The 27,606-nt window shown below is 38.2% G+C and overlaps 1 protein-coding gene across 1 annotated transcript in view; it reads left to right on the plus strand.

Annotated features, from left to right (window-relative positions):
- Positions 1–26,883, plus strand: part of ARL15 (ADP-ribosylation factor-like 15) — a 360,786-nt gene extending 333,903 nt beyond the window's left edge. Inside the window, exon 5 of the mRNA XM_004678326.1 lies at positions 26,545–26,883. Coding sequence (XP_004678383.1) covers positions 26,545–26,697 — 153 coding nt within the window. The 3' untranslated portion in view covers positions 26,698–26,883. The remainder of the gene's footprint in view (positions 1–26,544) is intronic.
- Positions 26,884–27,606: the final 723 nt, after the last annotated feature.

The raw sequence follows: 27,606 nt of genomic DNA on the forward strand, positions 1-27,606 counted from the left end.
AATGAATTCCTCAAAATTATTAGAGTTAATATTTTTTAAGAAAAATTCAGGTATTAAATAACTTAGTTCAGAAAAATGGTCCTTTTGTGGTGAATACAGGATTTCTCTCTCAGTACTAGGACCTGGATGAGGCTAAACCATGTTATATCCTTGTTACATAGATAAGGGAACATGAAATTTAACTAAACAGGCGAATATAGATTTCTGGCTTAAAAAACTGAAATTTGGAGAAGTTCATGACAGAAATTCAAAAGATACATCAAAAGAACAGGTCTTTATTATAAAAGTATCTGGCTAATGAGGGTCTATAATTAACCAGGAAGGCCAGAGGTGCTTTCCTGTAAGCTAAGAACAACAGAAAGTGGTTTGATGTGCAAGCACTGGTAGATTTGCCTTGTCACTCCAGTATGCCTTGCTTCAAAGGTGCATATGATCTCTCAATTCATCATGAAGACATGTCCATAAAACTGAATTCTAGACCTGAATTAGACATTTAAAAAATAGTAGGAAGAAATTTAGTGGTATTGTACTGAAAAGTATGTGTGTACAATGAGACAGTGTGTTTTCCAAACCTTTTGCTCCTGGAACCCACAGCCACCCACCCACCTTGCTTCATCAGAGTGGTCTCGTATTTAATGTTTTATGTGCATTGATTAGTCACTGTCAGTGTTCTGAAATCATCTAAAAAGTTAGTCCATATTAATTTTTACTAGTCTCCTTTGCAATTAATGGTAAAATAAAATGTTTATATTACAGGGGCATCAGTTAAATGTTAAAACTGAAAATGTCCAAGTTTGTGCTTTACGACAGCAGTTAGGGAGACAATAGACCACGTTGGGTTCCAGAGTTAGACTGATCCTGGAGTGGATTCTGGTTTCATCACCTGGTAACTTTGTTTTGGGACCAGTTACTGACCTCTCTAAGCTCCTGTTCCCATATGAATTAAATGTAGGTGAAAATACTACCTGACAGAGTTGAAATGAAAATCAGTGAGCAATGCTTCTGTTTAGATGGGGTAAGTGACACAAGTTGTTCCAAAGCCTATGGATTGACATATAGTTGTTGTTTTTTTTTTTTTTTCACCTTCTAGTATGGGTTTGTAAGGGCATACTGCCCCTGTGGGTTCTTCAAAGATCTTGATACCTTCTGTCTCATCCTTCTCTCTTGGCCTCTTGGTCTCTGGGGCTTCCCTTCTAAGTTTTCATGGAGGGAGAGCAAGTATTGTATACAGAAAGTAGGCATCTCAGGGTTTCACGTGTCCCAGGAGTGAAAGGAATGAACTTCACTCACACTCCCACACCAAGTCTGAAATCTCAGTCACATGGCCATGCCCAATCTCACAGAGACCATGAGGTTAGTCCTAAATACTGGAAGGAGAGACAGAGGGCACAGGTATGAATGTGCACTTGCAGTTCCTACCACATTTATTGAGGCACTTACCAAGTAGCCAAGTGAAAGGTATTTCCAGGAGTATCCAGAGAGCAATTAACATTTTCGCAGTAGCTCAGGGTCTAGGAAAACTAGCATGAACCCACAGAGACACCCACTTTTCAGAGGAGAGCCATATTTGCACAAATGACAACTTTAATTATTAAAGTCAGGCAAGCAGAGATACATACCAACTTGAAACCAAGAACAAAACATACCACATGAGGCCCCTTTATCTGTCTACACTGCATTACAGCCTTGAATCTACAGGGGGAAAAGTTTGTCAAGGTGGACTGTGGACTATTGGTAAAATAGCAAAAATCTTTCTGTAAAAGAACTTACAGAAAAAGAAGGATTTTTGAGGGGCTTTGATGTGAGATTTTTTTTTCCAGTTCTGCTTGAGAAAAGAACAAGTTGAGAAACGCCTAAGTAGGTTACAAAAAAAAAAGAAGACTGAACTAGACGACCCAGACCCAGATTCAAATCCCAACTTTCTATTAAGTAGTTGTAAATTTTGTTCATATAAATATCCGTTTCTAAGGACCCACTTTGGGCAGTCAATGTGCTAAAGCCTATGTGCTCTGCCTTCAAGCATGGGTGTTATTTCTCAGCTTAAAAGAATTAAAAAACTAAAATCCAAAGATAATAAATAACTTGTCATGATTATATAGTGAGAAAATGGCAGGATGGTGATCTAATAATTCAAGAAAAAGAAGCTGAGGTGAAGAACAAAGGCCAATATCACTCACTATAGAAAAGTCAAGTGGGATGACTCAAAAGTGTGGTGTTCACAGACCCCCATGAAGGAGGCAGTACCTGCCCTCCTGGGACCTTTCTGCAGAAACCTGCTGTCATGCAGGTCCAAGCTTTCCTTCAGCTTCTCCTTTCTGGCCCCTCATAACATTGCTGCTTGTACAAGCACAGGGTTTATCTTTCTCCTTTTCTTCATTCTAAGGAAGATCAACATGTTCACACTGTTCCACACATCCTGGAGTGTGAGTCCCTCTGCAGGAGCGCAGTTATTTTTACCAGGAGTGGCTACTCTGACATCTATCAAGTCTACTCAGACTACTCAGAGCTTCTGCAAACCATTCCACAGTCACAGAATGACTCCCCTGACTCCTTTTATATTCAAGGAGGGTAGCGGGCAGAATGTCTGGTATTTACTACTCAGCTTGTGGTACTCACTGTTTGCACACACCTTTTGGGCTTACAGTTCAGTACTTGGAGTTGTTGGCGGAAACTGCATGACTGCTGATCTTTGCAGTATGGTCCCCATGCCCAGAGCTGTTATTCTGTTATTAAATGATTCCTTGAGCTACCCATGTAAAAAGACTAAAAAAATTAAACCAAACTCCAGTATTGATTTCAGAACTTCAACAGCCAGTGTATCCACAGACCCTGGCAGTGACCTCTAACAAAGCTCCATAGGGAGGCGCTCTGGGGCATATTTTGCCCTATACAGTTGCCCAGTGAATGTTTGTCCCCACTTGGTGCTTTTAAGATAAACTACTGAAGGGATCCTGCTCAACTAAGGATAATACCAAGAGAGGAATAAAAAGCACATCAGAAACTGTAAGTTTACTAAAGCTATAAAAGTTATAAAAGCAAGTATGTATCTTGTATTAATTTAACTATGCCATTAGGTTTTAGATTTGTGCTGATACTTTGAAAGGTTAATAGACCCTCAAAAAGGAATACAGTTTTTTTTTTTCTTTCAACCTCATCAAGTTTCTTGAAGGTTCCAATCAGTTCCTAAGCTAAGAAGTGTTTCACAAAATTTCATCTGTTGTGTGTATTTACCCTTCTTGGATTTCATTTGCTCACTATTTGTCCAGGGGCCTGTGTTGCTTGCTGTCACTTTAGCACAAGATCTTAAGAGCTTGCTATTTATTCTTTACATTCCACTATTTGTGTTTTAAAAGGCTTACTATGATCTCTCATAATTGTTGAAATTCTGCTAAGTTGGAGAACCCTTTCTTTTCATGGTCCCCCAAACCTAAATCACTCTCATTATCACACTTATGTAAATATTTTTGATATTTACCCTATTGCCAGATACCTTTAAAATGTCTGCTTTTTTTCCAACTCAGTCTATATTTTCTTTCTCTCAGTGAATTTTCTGCATCATCCCTTAATTCATTAGTAGTTACACACTTGGGTGTCTAGTTTTCTTGGCCGTGGTACAAATTGAAGCCTCAGCTATCTTGTGGCCATATGTTCTTATTGCATATGCCATGTGATTTCTAAGAATGGAAAATTCAGGGCTCTTTCCAGTTTCAGTTTAAGACTGATAGCTCAGGATACTCAGTATGTATAAAACAATGCTATCTCATGTCTACTTACCAAAACGTTTTTGAGGAATTCAGCTTCAGTTTTGATTGCCAGTTCACTCCTGGCAGACTCATAAAATAAGCAAAAGGGTCCCCTTCACTCCTGGTGAAGGAATTTTTTTAAAAAAGGGATTCATGTTCACTCCTTCTCTGTAGAAGAAACACTAAAGATGATTCTAGCAGCAATCTTGAGTATGGGAAAGGCCCATCATAGTGGCTCACATCAAACCACAACCTTGAAGAGACTTTCTGGGACAAAAAGGATTTAAGGACATAAACTGGTAGGACTTTTAAAAAAGCAGTCTTGAGTAGTGTCTGAAATGGGGGTGGGATGGTATCAGGTAGGGCACTTTCTTCATGTGTGCTCAGTGAAGGCGAAGGTCATCCTTACAGAGTGTGTGTGGACTCCGAACAAACACTGATGATAACGTTGATGGAAAGTTCTCAGTTTGAGCTTCTATTTCTGAAGAATAAAGCCCTTGTCTAGGTGTCTGTATCTTATCTCAACCAGGATCCCATACAGACTTGAGCTGTTGGAGTAATTCTCCATCAAATCGCCTATGTTCGAATTGCTAAGAGAAGAGTTTGATGATTCAGTCTATTGGTATGTTCCACTAATCTTCATATCTGAAGTGATATCAGAGACACACTTAATTAGTTGCAGTTCTCAAGTAAGTTACTACAATTGGACCAAAGAGGCTTTTCTCAGGCAAGTCCAGATATCCATTTTCCCTTATCTGCTGCTTACTTTCAGGGGCCTTCTAGAGAACAAATGGCTGGTCCTTTTCCAAAGGGACAGATTTGCCTATCTGATGCTTTTGTTCCCCAGAAATAAAAGAAAAGAAAAACTGTTGTTTTCCCCCAGGATACTGAATCCAGAGCAAACTGAAGCTTTGTGAATTTCTTTTGTAGTGGTCTCCTTCATATAAATCTGAATAGGAGATTACTGACCATCAGAAGTTTGGGTTAGAAGTGAACCATCTCTGATATGCTGAGCAAAATGAAATGGTAAAACATCAAATGTTGGGATGTGTGAGTTCCTTAAATAACCTGTCAAGACTTCATTTGCTCAATGTAATGCCATGTGTCTCCTTGTTAACAACCTTTGCAGGAAATTATGTTGGGTCTTCACCAACACTTAACCTTTTCTGGTTTCAGACAAGTTGCCCTGTATCTTTATTTTTCCATTAGACTATGCTAGGTTAGCTTTGTATTTGCTGGGCAAGCTTAACATAAATGCCTTAAAATGTGTAACAACTACTTCTACCATAGTAAAACTTTCTGAAAAAGGAAAAAAAAAAAGCAGTCCCTTTTGTTTTAGAACCTGTTTTTCTTCCTATATGACATTTTTACTCTATCACTATAGAGCCCTCTTGTCTTTAGTTCATTCTTTTAGTGAATCCTGTTCTCAGTGTTTTAGAATTTAGAATTCAGAATTCAGAATTTATCCTATGGAATAGGAGAAGCCAAATTGGGAAGCAGTGGGAAGCCACATCAGTTTTTTAGGTTTTTTTACTCAAGGCAGTGGAATTCAGGTACTGTGATAGCCTGGTTGACAGTATTAATCTTAGATCAGCATCACTGAAAAGAAAAGAGTGACTATGACAGGAATGCACAAAGTTTCTCCCTTTCACTCTTTTGTTTTTTTTTAAACTAAAAGAAATAGATTGGCAGCTGCAATGGAATTGTTTTGTTAAATTTACATTGTTTTAAATTATGGCTCGGGCCATAAAAGTTAGGAGCTGTCAAAAACAGTAGATTCTCAGCAAGACAACGGGCCCATGATGAGAAAGTGTAAAGGTTCTCATAATGTATAAATGAAATGAACTTTTGTACAGACTGATAAATCCCACACTTTCCTTGTACACCTGCAGGCAGCACACATCATTACAGTGTTTGTCTCGCTGCCATTTGACACAACGGCTGGCACATGATAAGCCTCCTACTGAAAAAATAAATAAAAACTACAGATAATCCCCAGCAGTCCTGTTTCAAGATGTGTGGGTCTCCTCCTCCCTCTAGCAGTTTGGTTTGATCAACACCTGCCCCACCATCTCTGCTCACAAGACAAGGGCAAGGGCAGGGAGGAAGCCAGGAGCCCTTTGGGTTTTTCTTGGTAGAGGCTCCTAAGGATCCACTCAGTGAACACTCCCTGACCCCCTTCCTCCCATCAGTTCCTGCTCTGGATGATGGATTCTCCACAGTGCATATTCAGGCTGGTTTCGGGTCAAGGACTCTTTAAGTCTTTTCTTCTTCCTGGGGAATTTGTGCTCTAGAATAAGATAAAGACCTTAACAAGTAATGATTGTGGAATTAATTAATTAATATTTATGCATAACTTTAGTGTGAACACCTGGCAGAACGTGGTCTGTAGATGCAATCAATTCTTAGGGGAAATGATAGCAAAGAAAGCTGACCGGAAAAGGGAAGAAAATTTCATAATGGATGAGTTAAGTAGGAACCACAGCATATGAAAAATAATAAGTGGTACATTTGGAGAAAGCAAAGTACTTTGAGGCACGGGTTCAAGTTGTTTAGTTAGCGCTATTTTTCTACCTGATTTCAGATGTGAATCCTGTTAGAACAAGGGACTGTGTTCTCCTTTCTTTGCATCCCATACAAGCTTTGCTTGGAGAAGGAAATCAGGAGTGTTGGTAAATCTAAATTTAATGAGCTACAAATAAATGTGTGTTTGTGTACTATTTCTCTCCTATTTTCTTATCATACCCACTTTCTGGTATATAGGAATAATGAACTCCTATATACACAACAGATTAAAACACTCAACAGAAGGGAAGAGAAGAAGATAAGGAGAAATAAGAAAAGTTTGTTCAGCTGAAATTTCAAGAGAGAACGTTTGTTTATAAATATACATATCAATAATCACACTTGGAGATAGGTCGAATACTTGTAAAGACACAGAGCAAATACCATTGGAATGATAAAACTAAAAGACTACAGATTACTGGAGAAGGAAAATTCAGCTATTATGATTAGGTTGGAGACAGTGGTGTTGCATTGGGTCTTTGGTGTAGCTAGGAGAATGTTGTAGTAGTTGTAGTTGTAAAAATAGCCAGGTACTCATCTACACACTTTCTATATCCTGACTCATTTGTGCCTCATAATGGACCCTGTGCAGTGTGTATCATTCTTACTATTGTACACTTATCACACCTTCATTTTCCAAATGCAGAAACTAAGGCCTAGGACAGTTTAGAAATTCACCCAAAATCAGTCAGTGGTGAAGTGGAAATTTGAATTTAGGTGGTTTGGGTTCCATTCCAGTTAACTTTTATATTGAACTGCCACTCACATGGATACAGGGCAGTGGGCTCTTTAGGAAAAAGAAATGCACAGAACTCAGACATGGGAAGGGCAAGATAGGCTCAAGGAAAGTTTAAGTCCAGTTTGGCCAGAAGTTAGGTAAATGGAAACCCATGAATGCCAGATAAGGCAACCCTATTTTGACCTCTTGTACCCCTTCCCTGCTTCATCTTCTTATACTTTATACAAAACTCCAGCATAGTGTTTAGTATTTTACTGACTTACCACATTTACTCTGTCTCTTCCCCCACAGAGTGTAAACAGTCAAATTTTGGAATTAGTCTGCTTTGTTTCTAGAGGTATCTAGCAAGCAGTAGGTTTTAATGAATGTCTATTGACATTCATTAAATGAAGGAATGAATAAGTGAATTGGTTGAATCCAGATCACAGTTCACAACACTCTCTTAATCTTTGGCCTATTAGGGACCCTAGGAGTTCTACTGAGAATACTTCTGAGGAGTGGCTTTCTATGTAGGCTGATTTTTTTAAAGAACTTCAGGAGATACTGCAACCAGGTCTTCTCAGCCCTGTTAGAGGTGCCTGAAATTGCAGGCTGTTGAACTTAATTCCCTTTCATTAATTGCTGAGATTTCACGAAGATCTTCTTCTTTGCTGTGGTACTCTTTTGTCAGGCACCTGCTCATAGGCAGCTTGCCCTGCCCCACAGACTGGACACACTACTTTTCTCCAAGCCCCAGTGTCCTAATTTTGAAGAAAAGACTAATAGTAGTACCTCTCTTAGTGGATTGATGTGAGGGTTAGTGACTTAAAATATATTCAAAAATTATAGCACATGAGGCACATCAAGATATAAAGAAACCTGGGACTCCTGGGATTACAAAAAAAGAATTACTAGAAAGGTAATTAGAAAAGGAGGAAAGAAAGAAGATCTTATTTATCTCCGTTTGCCCCAGTCTTTTGACTAAAAGTACCTTAACTTTGCTGCTTTTAGATATCCCCTTCCCAGATTTTGGTGGGTTGCTATTGGGTTGAATTGTGTGACATTCGAAATGCCAGATGGCATATGATATCTTATCTAGAGGATAATAAAAACTGTATATACAGTTAAAACCCCATCACGCCAAAACATACCAAAATACATAGGCAGTACCACCACCTACAAAAAAGTAATTCTGAAAAGTGATATCTTAAGCATCATTTCTTTTATACAGTAAACCAATTGAATAATCCCTTGGATTTCTCCATCAGTGAGTTGATGCAGTCTTAAAAATGAATTAACTTCAAGTGAGGTTTCTTATACTGAGAATTTAGATAAAATTGGAATTCATGGTAGTAGTGTTGACACGCACTTTTACGAAGCTCCTAAAATAGTAAGAATGACTCAAGACTACTAACTTTGAAATGTGGTGTATGCTGTTAAGAAATAATGCCAAGCTAAATGAATGAATGTTATTCTCCTCCAGGTGGAAATGTTACAATATTTTTATTTGTTTATATAGTTCTCTGCTTCTGTCTACCAAGAACTTAAAATGACACATATGAAACTAATAAATATTTTAAATTATTATGAAATAGAAAACCAGTGCAGGAGACTATAATAATCTCAACCCTATGGGTCAAATCATTGCTTCAGCTGGGTTACATGATTAGTGCTCCAAGTTTCTGAAAAATGAAAAAATGGAGGAATCATGATCTGTGATATATTTCTTCTTCTTGGAAAAGAGGGAGGATATGTCTTCCACACAAAGATAAAAGCTGTTCTAGCAGAGTTCTGAAAGACTTTCTCTATAGGAGACACTGAGTGATTTACTATATAATCTATGTTGACATTTTTTACTAAGTGTCTTTCTACATTTTTTGTGGCTTTTTCTTGCAGTAACAGTAACTCAAACTAAGAACCTGGTATTAAAATGCCCGAGTGGAGTGACTTGATAGCCTTTGGTATGCTATGCTTAAACTTCACTCAGAGGATAACATTGGGCATTCTGTAGGGGAAAATAGATGGCCTGATTTGCTAGAGATCTTCTCTAAGTATGCTATCTGAAAAGGGTCTGATGAAGAGTAGAGAGGAAGAGGTTTTGTTTCATGCCCAGGAGCTGAAGGACTGACACTACTGATTGTAAAAATCTACATATGAACTTCACAGCCTGGTGATGGGTGTCAGGTTTTCAGTTATGAATGTTAAGAAATCTGTCTGGAATTTTTGCTCCCTGCAGGGTAGCAACCTGCCTTCTAGAAGTAGACAATTGCCTAGTATATAAGGAAATAATTATTGACTTAAAATTTCAGTCCCAAGAAGGTTCAGAGACAATCCACATTTATCTGTGATGTCCAAAAAGGCAACTTTATTTCTTTATGTCATGTAAGTAAACACTGTCATGTGGAGAATTTTTGTTGCCAGCCATTATTTTCTTTACCTTCATGTACTTAATGGGCTTCCACTCTGAGCTAGGTTACCTTCTTGCATGTGTGCCTGCATCTAGGCATTTTATACTTCAGTTTGCTCATATGATTTTTAATTTATTAATTTTATAAAATAAGAAACTACCAGGGCTTGTTTCAAATCAGCAATTCAGCAACATACTAAGAAAAAAGTCAATAGTCTATACTCCCCTATTTCCACAATGTTACCACCCAGTGCTCTAAGTATGCTAGGACTCCCTCCATATCTTTCTCTATGTTCAGACAACATTTGTAACTGTTCCTATAATGTGTCTAAAACTTAAATATATAATATTGTGATTTGTTTTAATGAACCATATGTACTGGGCTTGCAAGTAGGAGAAAATTTCCTGAAATTATAAATGATTTCTGTAGTGTATTAGTGTGTTAGTTTATCATGCAGGAGAGAAGGGGCAAGGTAAGTTCAGCTATAACAACTCAGAGTCTAAAGACCCCACCTGCAAATAGAACCTTTTCTGTGATAAGCATGTACTTTTCTATTGATATCAATTTGTCTATGCCTGTTAACTTTGAGACTAGCTCTAGGATCACAGATTCAAGTCTAAATATGCACCCTTCTCAAAATCCAATGCTTGAATTTCCTTTTATTGAGCTTGTGTTAAATAGGGAAGTAATCTGTTTTGTATAGTATTACTTACTGTTCACTTAGTGAGTTACATAATCCTTGGAACAGCATTACTGTAAGTTGCAAACTGAAGTATTTAGAAACTCTGATAGCGTACTTTTAACATCACCTCCATGCCTATGATGATACTTGAAAAGTTAAATTGAAAGCTTTAATAGCAGTGGTCTTCCAAACATTTCTAGATGCCCAACTTTCCAACAATCTCTGACATACTATGCCCATGGTCTTTCTTGTTTAAGTCGTTAGGCATTGTGAGCTCCTAACCAAGAAAACCAAAATACACGTTTTCCACAAATTTTATGCTTGAACCAGAATCCCTAGTAATAGCAGACATGTACTAGGCATCAATAAATGAACATTGTTGCATGGGATGTCTATGAAAGCAGACTTCAGTACTCCTCTTTTACATGTGCGGGGTGTGGGACGTCGCGGAGCATAAAAAAAAAATGAGTTTCAGGGTAGAATGACCTTTTAGTAGTTAAGCGAATAGTAAGCCCCCTGCTAGGAGACTCTTCTTGCTAGTCTCAGTGAAGGATGACTGACCTTTCCTGGAAACTTCAAGTAACCTGAAGGAAAAGCTGCATCCAGTTGGTTAATCCCCTCTCTGTCAATCACTTGCGTGCGATCTGAATAGACTATAAATTCACATTTCTGGAGCCACATGGTCAAAATAGCACTTTATATTCAGTGTGAAATTCTTAAAATGAAACCCAGCTGGCAGATGGGAATGATTCTAGGGGTGGGGGGATAAGGGAGGGGATTATTGGGTGTGCAAGGGGTTCATGATTTTCCAGAGAGCTGTTTATGCTTTGTGCTGATATAGGAATATTTTTAAACATCTATGATGCAGTGCAAATGAATTTCTTAAACTTGAATTATAAGAGTCTAATTTGTAATATTTCATAAAAGCCATTAAGCTAGTTATGCAAACCATTCCAAAGCTTTGCCTGTAAGGATAGTGTAATTTGCTCATTTAGAGAACGGTTTTCAGTTCTTCCATGAGTGCTAGTTAATACATTAAGTCTATCGGTGCTTTAAACAAGTCCTTGACTTAATAAGAGAGTTCTGCTTGCTTCTGTCTCCAGTGGTATTGTACATGTTAATCTTTTCCGTTTCCTTCTCTGTCCTCAGGTTGTATCAAAAGTATCCCATGTCTTGGTGATTTACAGAGTCAGTGACCATGTCAGAGCCAGTGCAGACCCCCTTTCAGAACACAGTGCCTTTAGTGGCTGATCCATCACTGCAACCTAGGGTCATACCAGATGTCTTCACATAAGCTCACCTTATCAGATGTTCTCTTCTAGCAGCACCAGAAAGTAGTTCAGCCTGTGACCAGGTTCCTGCATCCTTCACATCTGAGACTTCAGATAAGTTGGAATTCAAATATTTCAGCAGCTGCAAGAGATTTTAACTTGCCCATGTGTTTGATGAAAACCGTGTGCTGCATTTAAATTGCTAAGAAATGTGCAGGTTGCGTGTGTTGTATGTTTGCATGAGAAGCTGGAGGCAAATAGGCAAGAACTTATTTCTCAGATTTGTAATTCTGTAGCACCACATCTTTTTGTGAGAGTGATTCAATGTTATAAATAGACACCCGAAATTCATAAATCTGATTTCGAGGACTCTGAAGTCCAGATCTTCTGCTGTTAATGTGATGAAGACAAGATATCAGGTAATTAATTCATCACTGACTAAATTTGTGGGCACAGGTAAATGCCATTTGCTTGCATCAGTTTACATTCTATTACTGATGTTTACCTTCCAGTTAAAAATGTCATAAGCCATAATTTATTAGGTATTGGCATTAAATGATTGTTATTTTCAAGTGCAGTAATACAATTGCCATTTACTGGTGAATATGTAATGAGGATAGAAACAGATAATAGTTTCTAAGTGTGGAAGGAAGTAATCCAAGGTACTAGCAAAGAAAAGGTCAGGAAAATTTTCTGGTGGGTCTGCTTTATAATTCTGTTTCCATTTCTGTGTCTAGAATATGGGAATAAGTTCTATTTATAAAATATTTTACACAAATGCATTTAAAACGTTTTCTTACTGATAGATATTTATAATACACTGATTACACAGTATCCAGTGGTAACCATATACACTTTAATAGAAATGAATATTTCTACCAGAGACTGCAGGGTGTTGGTGTGTGTGAGTATGGAGTTGAGCATTTTAATTTTATTTGTTTATACTCTTCTTTCTTTCACAAAAGGCTTTGAGGTGATAGACACTAGTATTGATTCTGACAGTGGACTTGCTTCTATATAACACTTTAAACTTCTAACTGAAGTGGGTGTTAATGACTTCCCTTCTGAGAAGCTTTTTCATTCAGACAGAATAAAAAGTGTGATTTGAGATGTACAGTCAGAAACCCCCTTATCTGATCTGATCTGAACTGGTAGCTAGATAGTCAAGAGTTGGTTAAAGTATCTTGTCATTAAAAAATAATAATAATAATATATTATTAGTCTAAATTAATTATACACATTTAAATAATATTAACTTAAATGATGCAAATGCTATTATACCGAGGCCTTTTCTCTGAATATATGGCTAACCTCAGAGTTCTGCATTGTATTTCTTAGGTAAAACAGTCATTACTTATGATTTTTAGCTTCTGTTTCATTCAATAGCAACCATAAGTTAAAGACACTTGGGAAGCAGTTTGCACCTTTCCCACTCAGCCCTTCACATTGCTTACCTAAATATAATTTGACAGCATTTTGTTTTTATTGACTTATGTTTATTGAGTTCTTTAAGCACATTCCATTTTAGTTTTACATAGAAATAGAAGTCTTCTTTTCGAGTTAATAGTTCATTCATTGATGTCATATTAAAATGGACGACTTAATGATGATTACAGATATGATTTCCTTGATGAGAATTTGGAAACAAGCCAGGAGCGTAGGCCAAGCAGACACATGCCAGGGAGCATTCCAATGGCGTGAGCATCAAGTATGTCACTGGCATCACTGGGTTGCCATATCACCCAGCATGGACATTCATTGTGCAGGCTCCATTAACTCTCGTCTGGACAGGGCAGTGAAGAGCTGTTAATCCTAGACAGCTAAGTAGAAACAAATTTATTGTAACTATGAAACTTGTTTTGAAACCAACTAATGTCTTCTCTGTGACTGTTTGATATTATATTCATACCTTCAGTTTCACTTTTGGCTGAGCTGTGTTGCAAATGTTGGTGGTGTGATGCCTTCTTTTCTTTATGGCACTTACTTCTACTTGACTCGGCTTAGTCACTGATATACTTACTTAATACCTGTTGATCTCTTCAACTGCTGTGTAAGCCCTCTAGTGCCTGGAGCTTGATAGATTCACCTTCTGAAACAGTGAATGTGTAGAATGAGTGAGAAGTGATGATGTCCTTGTTGTGCTGGTTTCAGCCCATTTGATGTTCTGACTGTCCCTACCTAAATCTGTTCGTTTGAACTTTAAACAAGAAAGAGGGACAGAGTGCGTACCATTGACCTGAGGGTGCTCCTGACGTAGCTACCAACCAACTTTTCTGGCCAGTTTCTACATCTGCTCCTGATTCCAAGGAGGGAGACAACGGGTAAACCATGGATTGAATTTATAGCACTTTTGCCCTTTGGTGTTTGCCTTTAAAGACCAGTTCAGCGCAGGTTCTCAACTTTGGCATTGGTGACAATTTGGGCTAGATAGTTCTCTATGGGAGATAGTTCTCTATGGGAGATGTGGCCTCCTTAGCCATTACCCGCCAGATACCTGAGCAACCGTGCCCTTCCTCCTACCCCCTGCAAGATGTGACGATCAAAAATATCTCCAAACATTACCAAAAGTCCCCAGAGGGAAATAGTCTCCTTTCCTCAACCACTGAGAACTAGTGGTTTGGGCCATTCCTAGGATAACAACCAGGACCCAAAGCTGTAGTAACAATGCTGTGGTAAATCCAGTCAATGGCTTTTTAACCTTTATTTCTAGTGTTCTCTTTATGTTTGATTGTAATGTTCTCCAGACTTGTCTTTCACAGCCTTTATTCAGAGTTCAGCTAGTCCTGTGTGGGTTTTTTTGGCTAAAATTCCTCAGGACAGATTACCACTGAGCCTTTCTTTCCTCAGATTGCCTGCAAGCCTCTTTCCAAGCTCATATTTCTCAGTTACCAGGATATTAGGCTGCTGGCTGTATTGCCAGCAGGAAAAGAAATTCTCTCCGTGTGACTAACAATATGGCAGTTTGTTACAAGGCCATTTGTTACCTGTTCAGATGTGTTACTGAGGCAACTGTCAGCTTTTTCTGCCTTTCCCTGTCTCTCCATGCCTTCCTGTTTTTCCTTTTACTCCCAGTGTTTCCATGGTGGCTCCTTGCTGTAGCCAGAGGACAAACTGCTGACAGGAACATCCCTTGAATATCTCTGCATCTGGACAGGGACATTGGCACTCTCCATTGGCGGCTGAGCAATACGTGGCTTGCCATATTTGTCTGTCTCCTGTTTAAGACCCAAGAATTTGAATCTGCTCCAACATCTCAATGTTGTCGTTGTCAGGACAGAGTGCTGCCATAGTACCACAAGGCCAATATTAAACATGTTTATTTAGGTTCCACATATTAATATTTTGATTGGCTAGTGCTGTTCATATACCTAACAACTGCAAGATTGATAATAGAGAATAGATAGCACACTACAAAAGCCAAAAATGCTAGAATATATACTACTTTTAGAAGATTTTTGTATATTTAACCAATGTCTGAATGTGTTGTTTTCTTAATATTTTATTAAGTAGAAGAATCCCTTGACTCAATCAGTGATAGCAATTTAGCAAAGTGCATTACAGGCACCAATATTGAGTGAGCAGAGAGAAGAGTTTGACAAAATGAGCATGTTTTCCTGGTTGTCTGAGCAGGTAGCAGTTGATTGAAATATCTTGTATCCTTTTGTACAAGAACCTTCTATAAAAGAAAAAGCTAGTTATGAGGCATGGCCAAAAAAAATTGTGACATAAAATAATTATTTAAGAACTCAAAATATGGCATAGTATCATGATAGTCATTTATTTATCTGCCAACCATTGTGTTACCGCAAATGTCTTAGTAAGACTAAGTCTTTGGGGCATGAAATTTGAAGTTCACTCTGAGACAAATGTGGGAAAAATACCAGGCTCCATGTCTCCTTTCTCTCACACCATTTTGCAGAATCAGTCTGTGGTGAAAAACAGCGCATTTCCATAACATAACAAGCATAAATTCTCAGCACTGGAAGGTCTTTAGAGCACATCTACCAATACCAGTCTATGCATTTAGCAAGGCAGAAGAGGAATGATCTAATTGTGTTGATGCATTTCCATTATTGAGGCAGATACAAGCGTTTGTAATTAATGAACTTTTTCTCAGTACCTCTTAGCCTCATAAAGTGTGAAATTCAGATTTTCAACCTTTACTTTATAATATTAAAATACCTACCCACCCTGAAACCCACCCAAGCCATTTTAATATGCACAGTTAATGAGTATTAAGTTTAAAAAAAAAAAAAACCCTTAGAAGAATCAATTTCATGGTGAATGCATCTGGTTAAGCAAGCCATTTAAACAACATTTTACTGGTGTGTAGCAGACCATTTTATAAGTTACTGATAGCTTCACAAGCCAGTGTTTCAGACAAGCTAATTGGTTGTCTCTGATGTGTTTGAGGCTTTCACTCATTAACCCTCTTTCCTGTCTGGTATATACTTGACTACCTCTCAGACATATAAGTAGAACTTCGCAAACAGCCATATTCTATTGCCAGGAAAAGTTTTTAATAGATAGGTTCCTTCCCACTTGGCAGTAGTTGCTTTCTTGAAGTAAAGTAAGTCATACCTGAGTATTTTCCTAAATATGGAAGTTAGAGAATCAAGTGTAATAGCCTAAAGGTGCTTGATACTAAAAATAAATGTTCTTTTGAAAGAACAAAATAGAAATGATTACAGAAGGGAAGGGAGAAGAGAGAGAAGAGGAGGAAAATAGTGTGTCGTACAAAGCTATTAATAATGGCATGTTATAGATGTTCCTGAAAAGTCTGGCGCCTACACCTGCATGCAAAGACAAGTGTATGGATGCAACTCTTGTAGCATATGACAATTCTTGCCATTCTCTGAGATAAGAATTAGATACTTTGTTTGGACACCTATTAAAGGAATAGCTCAAAACAGAAGTGTCTTATAGGTCTTGAGATTTCTGAAGTGATTCTGTTTTCTAGGATAAACTGTATATTTCTCTGTTTGCAAAACAATTTATTGCAATTGCCTAGAGGCATATATATAAGTGTATATATATATAGTTAATTTTGAACCAATTAGACCTGACTTTGAAACTGTACCTGAAATCCCCCAACTCCTACATAAAACTTTGCCCCAGTTAATTGGAAAGGGTAGTAACTACTTTCCAATATTCAGTTCACTACTACCCTTACTAACATTTTAGATAGAACAAAAAATGGATTTTTCACTATCCTTTTCTTTATAGTTTCAGCTCTTTAAATTTGTTTTAAGATAAATAAGTATCTTCTTTATGTTTTCCCATGAAAAAATTTGGAGAATCATATACAAAAGTGTTATCCTAGTGAAAGTGAATGAAAATAAAATATACCACAGATTCCTGGAGATGCTTAATCCCTGTTACGTCTTGATTTCTTAAACTTCACAATTATGAGTGATGCCCATTGTAAGATGAAAATGATGGCTAATATAATGAATCCATAATAGCAAAGAGCAAAAACAACCCAAATGTCCATGAGTAACACTTGTGGATAACAAAGTGTGGTGTATCTATATTGTGGAATATTATTCAGGCATGAAAAGGAATCAAGTACTGATACATACCAAAATCTGATTGAGCCTTGAAAACATACTAAGTTGAAGAAGTCAGACACATAAGACCACATGTTATATGATTCCTTTTGTATGAATTGTCAGGATAGACAAATCCATAGAGACAGAAAGTCTCCATGAAAATGTCCTGAAATTAGAGAGTAGTTACACATGGATGTGAACATTCTAAAAAGTACTGAACTATACTCTTGGAAAAGATAAATTTTAGAGTATGCAAATTTTACCTGAATAAAAGAAAACTAAATGTCTATAGAACCAGACAAAAAGAGGGGCCCTCTCAGGTGGCTCAGCGGGTTAAAGCACAACACTAGAAGCTTAAGCCACTTCCGCATGAGTTCAATTCCCGCCTGCCCCGGAGGTGACCACATGGTGCTGCAGACCTCTCCTGACCCGCCCGCTGCTCCCCTCAGCGGAGTGCTTTGTCCATCTGCCTGTTCTGCTCCCCACTTTGTCTCTGGTGAATCCTCTCATCCTCCGCATCTCTGGCCTGTACCCCAGTTCTGTATGAATAAATAAATCTTTAAAAAAAAAAAAAAGAAATGCAAAATCCAGGCAAGTAATGGAGGAAATTGTCTAGAATCTGAGGGGGAGGGATGTCCACTTCTATGAGCACACTAATGAAAGAGGTAATGATAACTCATATCCAAGACCAAACTTGCCCGCCCTTCGAAGATCAGAAAGGTATTATTATGGCAGTTGTTTTATTTTTTAATCTATATTTATGTTAACTTTATAAATTATATTATTTCTATTGAGGAAATGTTTTATGACATAGTAGATGATTTAGTGGTATAGGTTCATATCTCTTCAGATGTGTGTTGCTACATAGTACATACCACCAAAGATCTGAGAATCTTCAACCAGACTCCTCTTCTCTATTTCTCTCAGTGACCCCCACCCTCCCTTCTAGTAGAGTCATTTCTTCAGTCAGATTTCTAGGGTTTGTTTTGATTTAGTTTTGTCTATTCCTTTGTTTTGTTTCTCTATGGAACACCTCTGAGCGAAAACATCTAGTATCTGTCTTTTGCCTCCTGATTCATTTTGCTTAGCATAATTCCATTTGTTGTGACAAATGGCAAGGCTCAACTTCTTTGTTTTTAATATAGCAACAGTTTTTGTAAATGTTTTATTTTATCATTGAGTATCTTAAAATTTTTTGCCCTGGCTATCTATTGATCCAATTACATGTTTCAGCCCAACAGTTCTCTTTGGAAATCAACCCAAGTTAAGTGAGGTGAGAAGATTGTATGGAATGATAACCCTTTTCATTAGGGATGGAAAGTTGTTTTCTTATGGGAAAATCTTCTGAACCCTAGAAGTTTAACACTGAGTATAAAATAATAAAATTGCATTGTTAATACTTTCATTTGAAGTATCATCAACTTGTTGAATTCACTTTGTGATTTCAATTTAAAATGTATACATGATTTCAGCATTGGCCTCCCATGTAGGAAGATACAGGAATTTAGTTAAGCTTATAAATAATATTAGAATGTACAAGAACTTAAGTCACTGAATTTATAAATTGAATAGAAGAAATTTTTTTTTTCAAAAGATTTATTTATTTATTTATACAGAACTGGGGTACAGGCCACACATGCGGAGGGTGAGAGGCTTCACCAGAGACAGAGTGGGGAGCAGAACAGGCAGATGGATGAAGTACACTGCTGAGGGGAGCAGCGGGCGGATCAAGAGAGGTCTGCCGCGCCATGTGGTCACCTCCGGGGCAGGCAGGAATCGAACTCATGCGGAAGTGGCTTAAGCTTCTTAGTGTAGTGTTTTAACCCGCTGCACCACCAGGGAGGGCCGGAAGAAATTTTTAAGAATTCTTCATAGGGGAAAAAAAATTCTTAACTACTTGAGGGCGTTTTGATTGTTTTCTAAATGCTTTACAAGAAAATTGAATATATTAAATTTGTAAATGGAATTTCAAAATGTTTAAGAGTGGTTAATTAAACTGAGCTTATAAATGGACCTAAACAGTTTTCAGTCTTCTGAACATATTGTTAAAATTTACTGGATGCATAAATAGAATATTAAGAGGTTTAAGTTGACTATAATAGTTTCAGGAGAAATTAGGATCAGACTTGGAAATTTAATAAATTGTATATTCCTTTTTAAAATGTAATAGCAACAATAGGTAATATAGTTTTGCTCTAAAAGTCATCCTAAGGATGCCAAAAGCCTCAGACCAGCAGGTCATCTGACTGGCTCTGCAGCCTTCAAAAAGTCTCCATGTGAAGGAAACTCAGTCTGAACACAAAAGAGAAAAAGCAGGATCTCATTGAGAGATGACCCTTCTGCCACCCAGACTGCAGTCCAAAGCACTGAAGTTATCAGTGGAGCCCAGTTAGGTAGGTTGAAGAAGACAATTCTTCCCCCTACAGTATGACCCAACTCGAGGAAGAGGAGGGCTCGCTATGCATCACACGGAGACCGCGCACACCTGCCAGCGCGCTTCCCAAGGGCTCCTGCAGTAGCTGCACACAGCAGGTAGCTGCTGAAAAGCTTTAAGATGGGACTTGACAATTTTCTTTTTTTTTCTGTAACAAGCCGAATAGTGAATATTCTAGATTCGTGGCCCATACTTTCTTAGTGGCAGTCATTCAACTTTCCTGTTGTTGCATGAAAGCAACCATAAATAAGCATGACTGTTCCTGTGAAACTTTATCTGCAGGGAACTTGTAGTGCCTGGGTACTGGGGTCGGGGAGCAATGCACAGCCAGGAATGGCTCTTGTGACTAAGGCCCAAAAGTTTCTTCTCCATCATCCAGGTTTCCCCTTGAGGTGACTGGAGGACATCAGCTGGGTCTTAAAATCTAAGAGGGAATTATAGGCCTTTTCTTCTGTAGAAGGAGGCATGTTGGGTTAGAGGCCAGAGTTGGAGCAAAGGCCTGTGTGCAGGAATCGTTCAGGCTGAGGAGAGATGGGTAAAATAATCAGTCAAGGAAAATGCACATAAAGGAATACTGGATATCTTTTCTTGGGCCCAGGAAACCGGAAACATCTGTATCTACCTAATTTGTGCCTCTCAAAATGGCTGGCTGATAAGCAGCCTTTTTAGGCAGGAGAATAAAACAGTCCCTGACCCCAGGCATGTCAAAAAAGAGAAAATAAATATAATTTCTTCTATACTTCTAGGTTAGCAGATTAAACAAAATAGCAATGCTTAATACATCCCAGGTCCTACCACCAAAGCAAACCTGGATGATGGAGAAGGACCTTTGAGAGGTAGAAGGGGCCTTCATCTCAGGAGCCATTCCTGGCTGTGCATCCCTCTCCCACCCTGGTACTACAATCCCTCTCCCACCCAGGCACTACAAGTTCCCTGCAAATCATTTTATTTGGCTCTTCTGGGACATGTTAAGTTCTTCCATGTACTGGAAAAACTGGGTTTCTATATAATTATTCTCTACATGTCAGACAGTCCTGACTGGGCAAGACGAGTTAAACGAGGGTGGAGGTTCAATCACAGGTCATAACCTTCAGTCATTTTGTCTGGTTTTTAATTTTTCCAGAGTTAGGCTGCACTTTGCTTAAGGTAGAAGCCATCCTACCAGAACTATACCTCTTTATCACACTTAGTGTTCTTAAACTCAATCATCCATTACAAATATGGATTTCCAAATTAATATTGTGGTATTGGTTAACATCAAGGTGTCATTTTCTGGTCCTTATTTGTACTTAATAAAAACAAATATTTTGTATTGTAATGTCTTGAAACTGCTTTAACTTGGTTTTACTTGTAGCATTCTGCCTTTAGTGACATATTTAGTATACCTTTCTTAGGATTTCCAAACCCTGAGAAGAGGAACAGCTGGTGCTGTTTTCTCTAAGCTAACCTTTCTTGGAGCGAGCTGCCAACAACGCACTCTGAAGAATCTTAATGATGCCCCACTACTTTCTCTCCACACCCCATCCTGCAGCTATGGTGTGGATGAAGTTTTTCTGACTTTGGTGAAGGTTACCAAGTTAAACCTGTTCCATGAGCTTCTGCAAATAAGACAGCAGAGCCAGAAGTTCCCTCTGCTAGCATGTACAAAGTGTGCACACTCTGTGGGGTACCAGTAAGCATTTGCCACCTACTCACCAGAAAGAAGAAAATCCTTGTTAGTTGCATTTGCAGATTTTTGTGGTGTTGATACTCCAAACCATGGTCAAATTCATGATTTCCGTGTTTTGACATCTTTGTCCCTGGAGTTGGAAAATTATGCAGTTATCATCCCAGTGCATATTTTCCCCAGTGTGACATGTTAGTACAATACATGCACCTGCTGCAGTGGTGAAGCGTTATATAGATAAGAAATTCCTTCTTCCTCTTTTAACAGTCAAGGAAAATATCCTACCAAACTTCACTGTCCCTTCAGGCTCTTATCATCCTCCTAATTGGGACTCTGGGGTAAAATTATCATCCACGTCATACTTTTCCGAAAAAGTTCAAAACTAAAATGACTCTATCTCAAATAACACTATTCATATAGTTTTTGAAAAACACTGACTGCAATGGATACACTTTGTATTTTAAATGACTCCCCAGGGTTGAAGATGGTTAACTGAGCCATGTTCTCTTGCATCATCTTCCACATGCCCTTTCACCTATCAGTCCCACGAGTGCAGCTCTTTTCCTCACTTTCTGTATTTTGTTTGTGATCCTTACCCAGTAGTCTCTACTGGCTGCTGTAGCTGCTGACTCATGCTGACTATGGGTTTGAAGAGCTGAAGTTGTCTAACTAGGCTCTTCAGCAACCAAATTCCTTCTCCAGAAATGAAGACTATGTCTTTATTTCTAAAGTATTGTAAGTCTTTTCTCAAGATGTCTTAATCAAAATAACTCAGATGATTTAAGAATCATTTGAAATAATCACATCCCTCTTCATTTGACTCAGTTACTGTTCTTAGTTCCAGATGAAGTATAGTCAGAGTGGTGTAAAGAGTCATGAAACTGCATACTATAACACGGTCTTTTATGCTCAATAAAAAAGCAGGGGAGTAGGGCGGGACTTGTAATCTCCTAATGCACATAGGATGACAGTCCTCTTGCTGGGCTGTTGTTTCTGTTTTGCTTTATTTGACAGTACCCCGCTCTAGTCAGTGACAGCACCCCATACATTAGCAGATAGCACACAGGCTCAAGCCTGTTCAGCACACCACGCTGCCTTCATCCACTCTCCAGTCTCCTCTGAAATGATGGCCGACCGACTGAAGTTATGGTAGCCAACTTTGAGGATGCAGACTTCCAAAATGCCTTGTATTCCTCCTGAGCCCTCCATAACTGTCCCCAATATTAAGAGAGGTTTGTCATCATCTGCTGACTTTTCTCAGACAGAATCTATGTGATGTGTGTAGATGGGGATCTGAAAAAGTGTAGTCAGCGAATCGCTAGCTTAGAAGTGGTGAATGTATGTGAAAATCAGCTAATAGCCCTAGACAAGGGCAAGAAATAACAGTATCTCACACAGACTGGAATAGCAATTCACACAGAGGCAGGACTATGCTATGCCAGGAGTGATGTATTCTCAGATGCAAAGCACAGGCCCATGCAATAATGAATTATCATACACCCAAACTTGAATGTTTTGCTACACATTTGTGTGGGTCAAGCACTGTTTATAAACATCCAGGTGTGGAACCTAACTCATTGTCACATTAAAATCCTCTTGTCTACACTGTCCTACTGCCTTGATCCCCAGAGTACATACAGGAAAAAAAAAGACCAAGTCTGGACACATAATACTTACATGGGTCACTATCAGAAATCGAAAAACAAGCAGCTCTCGTTATAAATAAAATGAGGTTTGCAGATTTTTTAAAAGGAAAGACCTATTATTGCAATTCAGAAATGCTTCACATGACTTCTAGAAATTTAGTTGCAACAGTTTTGCAAGAACTGAAAAAAAAAAAAAGGTTTGAATGTGAAGTAAGGGCAAGATAAAGAAATCAATGAGTATCATTTGAACCCCATTAGAGGTCCTGTAAATAGGAAAAGAATATTCTATTATTTGTCTACCCAAGGAAACATAAGGACATCTCCCACCCAATGAGTGGGTCTTCCTGCTATGTAATGTCTCACAGGTTTAACAGCTGCTACATGCATTAGCAGCAATGAGATGGTGCCGATTTGTCTCTGTTATATTAGGACTTTGCAGTGCATGCGATGTGTGAATAATGGAATGCAGTAATGCAAATCACCCACCATTGTCTGAGCAAAGAAGGGCTCTGATGACATAGCTAAAAAAGGTTGGCTACTTATGGTGGCCTTGTTTTCCTATCTCTAGGGTGGATACATGGCTAGTAACAAATGCCCACTCTCTGTGGCTATCCCGAAAATAGCTAAGTGACCACAGGTTGCCAGGCAGCTGTATTCTGATGTCATTCCCCCAAATGCTGTCTCCAGAAGCCAATGTGAAACAATCACCTTCTCCTTGTTCCAGCAGTTTCCATTAACCATGGCATTTAGGCAACTGATCAAGGATTCAAATGACTGATTCTTCACATTTTTATCATGATTTAAAAAAAGAACAACCTTTAAAAAAGTTTTTCATCATATAAATAAAGCTTTTCATCATAGGCAATTTTTTAACCTTAAAAACAGTAGCAGATATTGTTCTGATCCTGTGGAAACACATCTCTATAAAATTATACTTCAGCATATAAGAAGGGCAAAAAAAAAAAAGCAATGGTGGATGGATCAAACATGTCTGTGAACAGTTTTATTGTAAGATTACCAGGAAGGTAAAATTTCAAGTTCAGTTTGACATAAGAAAACAAATGTTAACCTGGAGAAGAATGTTAGAGCATTGTCTTCATCCTCCCATCTCTTGTATTATATTCCTTGGTCTTAGAAATGTGGAGCTCCATGCAATGAAATGCTGTGTTTTAGCAGTAAACCCACTACTTGCCTCTCAGCAGAATGCCAGGCCTATTTTAAAATTGATATCATAAAGGTAGAGCCGTGTGGAATTATTTGGAGACCAGTGGAGAGAGTAAGGCCAGGCTAGCCACCCACTTAGGTCACAGATCTGAAAATCTCAGGTTACCTAGCCATATTTGTCAGCTTAACACCAGTAGACGCCTTTATCTGCTGACCACCCTGTAATCGAAGTTTCCATTTCCTTCTCATGTTAATATTCAGTAGGAACAACTTCTGAAACATAAGTACCTTCGGACATCTTATCTTCCAAGTGTGGCCACATGATAGACTTGTGTTTTCAGTTCTCCAGAAACCAACCTCATGCACAGCCAAAACCTGGCCAGCGGGGCCTTGCTTTTGTGTGTGTCTGCCCCTTATTGCAAAATAGCACAAATTAATACAATTTAGTGATTACTGAACTCTTAATGTTGATTTCAAAATAACTGTTAATAAGCTATCATGATCAAGTCTGTGCATTTTCAAATGAACTATCCAAAGGAAGTATTGTTAATCCAATATATTTACTATGTCACTCTTTCTAATATTACTGAATTTTTTGCAAACAACCCACATCTCAGTTATCAATACTTAAAATGCTGTCCTTGTAGATTTGAGGTTATAAAGTGTGGCAAGGTACAGCTTCCCTCATGTACTAATATCCCTCTCGATGGAGGGATTGTTGATCAGATCTCAGCATCAGCAAGCCGTTCCTGTTTCTGGCCTCAGTGTTGCAATCTGAAACCTTACTTGTGGGAAAAGCAAGGAGACTGATCTCTGATTTTAAACTTTTTGGAGCAGCCAACTCCTCCTTCTAGCTGTAGACGTAAACATGTTTCCCACCTGTTGCTCCTACCAACTCTTTTCTCCCCCTGCTGGCTGAAGGCTCCGCTGGTTGACTAGCAATTCCTCCCTTCCTGGGACAGATTTGATCACCTACGCTAGTAATTTCAGTTTTTCCTGGAAGCAACATGTTTCCAGTGCCTAAAAAATTAAAAGAATACAGTGACCTTTACATAAGGTACACCATGATTTGTAAAATAACTTGGGTAGAAGGGGATTGCAACTGAGATGGAAAATAAACAAAAATATTTAAAAATAAACTACTATAAAATTAAAAAAAAAGTTGGGTAGAAATTGTTCTGAAGTTGTATACTCATTTTCTGGAAATGAGACTTTCATTATTCTTCAGGACCAAAAGTAATGAAAGTCCTTTCATTCTCACTCACAGTGTTTTTAGTGGTAGTAGTAGTGGTGGTGGTGGTGGTGGTGGTGTGATATTTATTATGAATTTGCAGATACATGTAGGAGGACTCTGGGAAACATTTGAACTATAAAATGTTAGCATGTCTGTGGTTCCAAAAAATGCATAAAAACAGTATCTCTTCCTGCCTTCTTGTTCACATTCAAAAATATATCCACATATTAATACCACTTTGGTACATCTCTGTTGCTAATAATAGTCTGGTACTTATGATGATAATAAAGGCAAAATAAACCCATATTTGGGAAAGGCACAATAAGATTGAGACATTTTTTACTCTAGCTCAGGTATGGACTTTGGAATATTTTCGGGCTCATGAGATTTAATGAAATTTGTTGACCAGGAATGTCTTTGATCAGTGCCTCTTCTGGTAGTGCTGGTGACTGAATTTTATGCTATGGAAACCTTGGTAACCTATAAATCCAGAGCTCTGCTTTTGTGTGATATGGCATATGTGTTCAGTGGATGGGAATGGTGATAGCACACCTGAGAAGGAGCCCCTCAGCCCTCTTGGAAGTCTTAGCGTCAGTTTGATGTTTATTCAGTCAGGAGTTGGGAATCTCGGATACCATTAGTCAGTGTCTTAACCAGTACAATGAGTGATGTGTGACTGGTTATCAATCAACAACTTTTAGAGAGAGTGAATGTTCCACTCTATATAATAGCTATACAGTCTTGATTTTACCCTCTCTGAAAATTTAGAACTAGGAGGATAAATAAACTGGGGGCGCTTTCATGTATGTATAGCTAAATAAGTTTCTATTTGCATATACATACACACAGTTTCTATCTTCCTTAAAAAATCACTTGCTCAGGCCTCAGTAATAAAATTCAAGATTTAATGAAAAGGGAAAAAAGATTAGCTGAAACATACTGGAATTTTTTGTTGTGTATGCTTTTTAATGGCCAAAAAGAACTAATGTTCCTTGCTGTCCCCTCTTGATGGGAGGCATTATTAAGTATTTGACTAATTGATGTAGTATATATATCATAGGTTGTAGCCAGTTTAATAAGTTAACAAGCTATAAAGTCAGGAAAGCTTCTGTGCTAGAGTTATTTTGATTGAATTGAATATTTGTTTTGCCTTTCTCGTATTTTGCCCTGTGCCACAGTACATAAAATTCGTTCCTAGATTTCATCAGACCTCCCTTGCTGTTAAGCGTATGGGTAAAATGGTGGCTTGCAAGCAGGTCATTCACCCCTAAAGAAAACACTCCCAGGTCACAACATCTAACCCACATTATAATAACAGCTGTGAAAGGATTCTAGAAAGTCCTAGGTGTCACAGTCATATACATTCTCCTTAAAATTCCCCTACTTCGTCACCTTCAAAATTTTAGTGAGAGGAATTTGCTGATGTAATTAATGACATATTTATCTCCCTCCCCCCCCAAGGTCAAAAAATATTTTGAACTTGAGCCACTTGCACGTGGAAAACGCTGGATTCTGCAGCCCTGCTCGCTGGATGACATGGATGCGCTGAAAGACAGCTTCTCTCAGCTGATAAACTTATTAGAAGAAAAAGACCATGAAGCTGTAAGGATGTGAAATCTGGCAAAGAAAACGGGTTCCCAAAACGCCTTGAACCTATCATGTTAATTTTTCATTTTAATTTTATTTTGGTATCAAGATTATAATGGCTTCAGTATCTATTTTCCTCTGTCTCAGTCTCTCATCTCTCTATTAAAGTGAATATTCTGTAAATCAGGTGAATTATCATCGGCATTAACGTCAAGTATACACTACTGAGAGAGAATGTATCTCTGTTTACCACTAATCTGCGCTGCATGTCTCTTCCTTATGTTGTTCTATATGTCTCGTCTAAATCCCGTGCTGAAATGGTTGGAAATCAAGATCCCTTGTGAAGGACTCAGGGAGACTCAGATCATTGACAGTTTTCCCTGGGTTTGGAGGTGGAGTGTTGGATGACTGGGAATCCTCATAGGTTTTTTGTTTTGTTTTGTTTTTTCCGAGAACTCCTAGAGGTTTTACTTTATAGTTTTTTGTATACTGGCCTTATAGATTATGAGAGAAAAATGAGCACCAAAAACTTCAACTCTTCACCTTATCAAAAGGACTCTCTTGCCATAGTAAATATACTTTGGGAACATAAAGGCAAAATGCATCGTGTTTTCTCAGTTACATTCTACGCCCTTTTCTCTTTTGAGAGCAAAGACATTGTTGTAGTGTTTGCGAGGAGTTAAGGGAATTTTCAGGCACAATGCATGACCACTGATTACTAGTTCATCAAGTCCTTAAATATTTTTTTAATGGAAAGATTATCCTGCATCAAGTCAGCTGCAACATGATATAGGTATCTTTTTCTAAAAAATCTTAGGAGTCTGATTGAAATAGAGAAAAGAATTTTTAAAATAATAAATGCAGTTTTTAAATACAGTCAAATGAAGTATCATTTATACTGGCTAGGATTTAAACTGGCATGGATTTGACAAAGAT

Source organism: Condylura cristata, unplaced genomic scaffold (assembly GCF_000260355.1).
Source record: "Condylura cristata isolate star-nosed mole 26May11 unplaced genomic scaffold, ConCri1.0 scaffold00007, whole genome shotgun sequence".
Taxonomy (NCBI): Eukaryota; Metazoa; Chordata; class Mammalia; order Eulipotyphla; family Talpidae; genus Condylura; species Condylura cristata.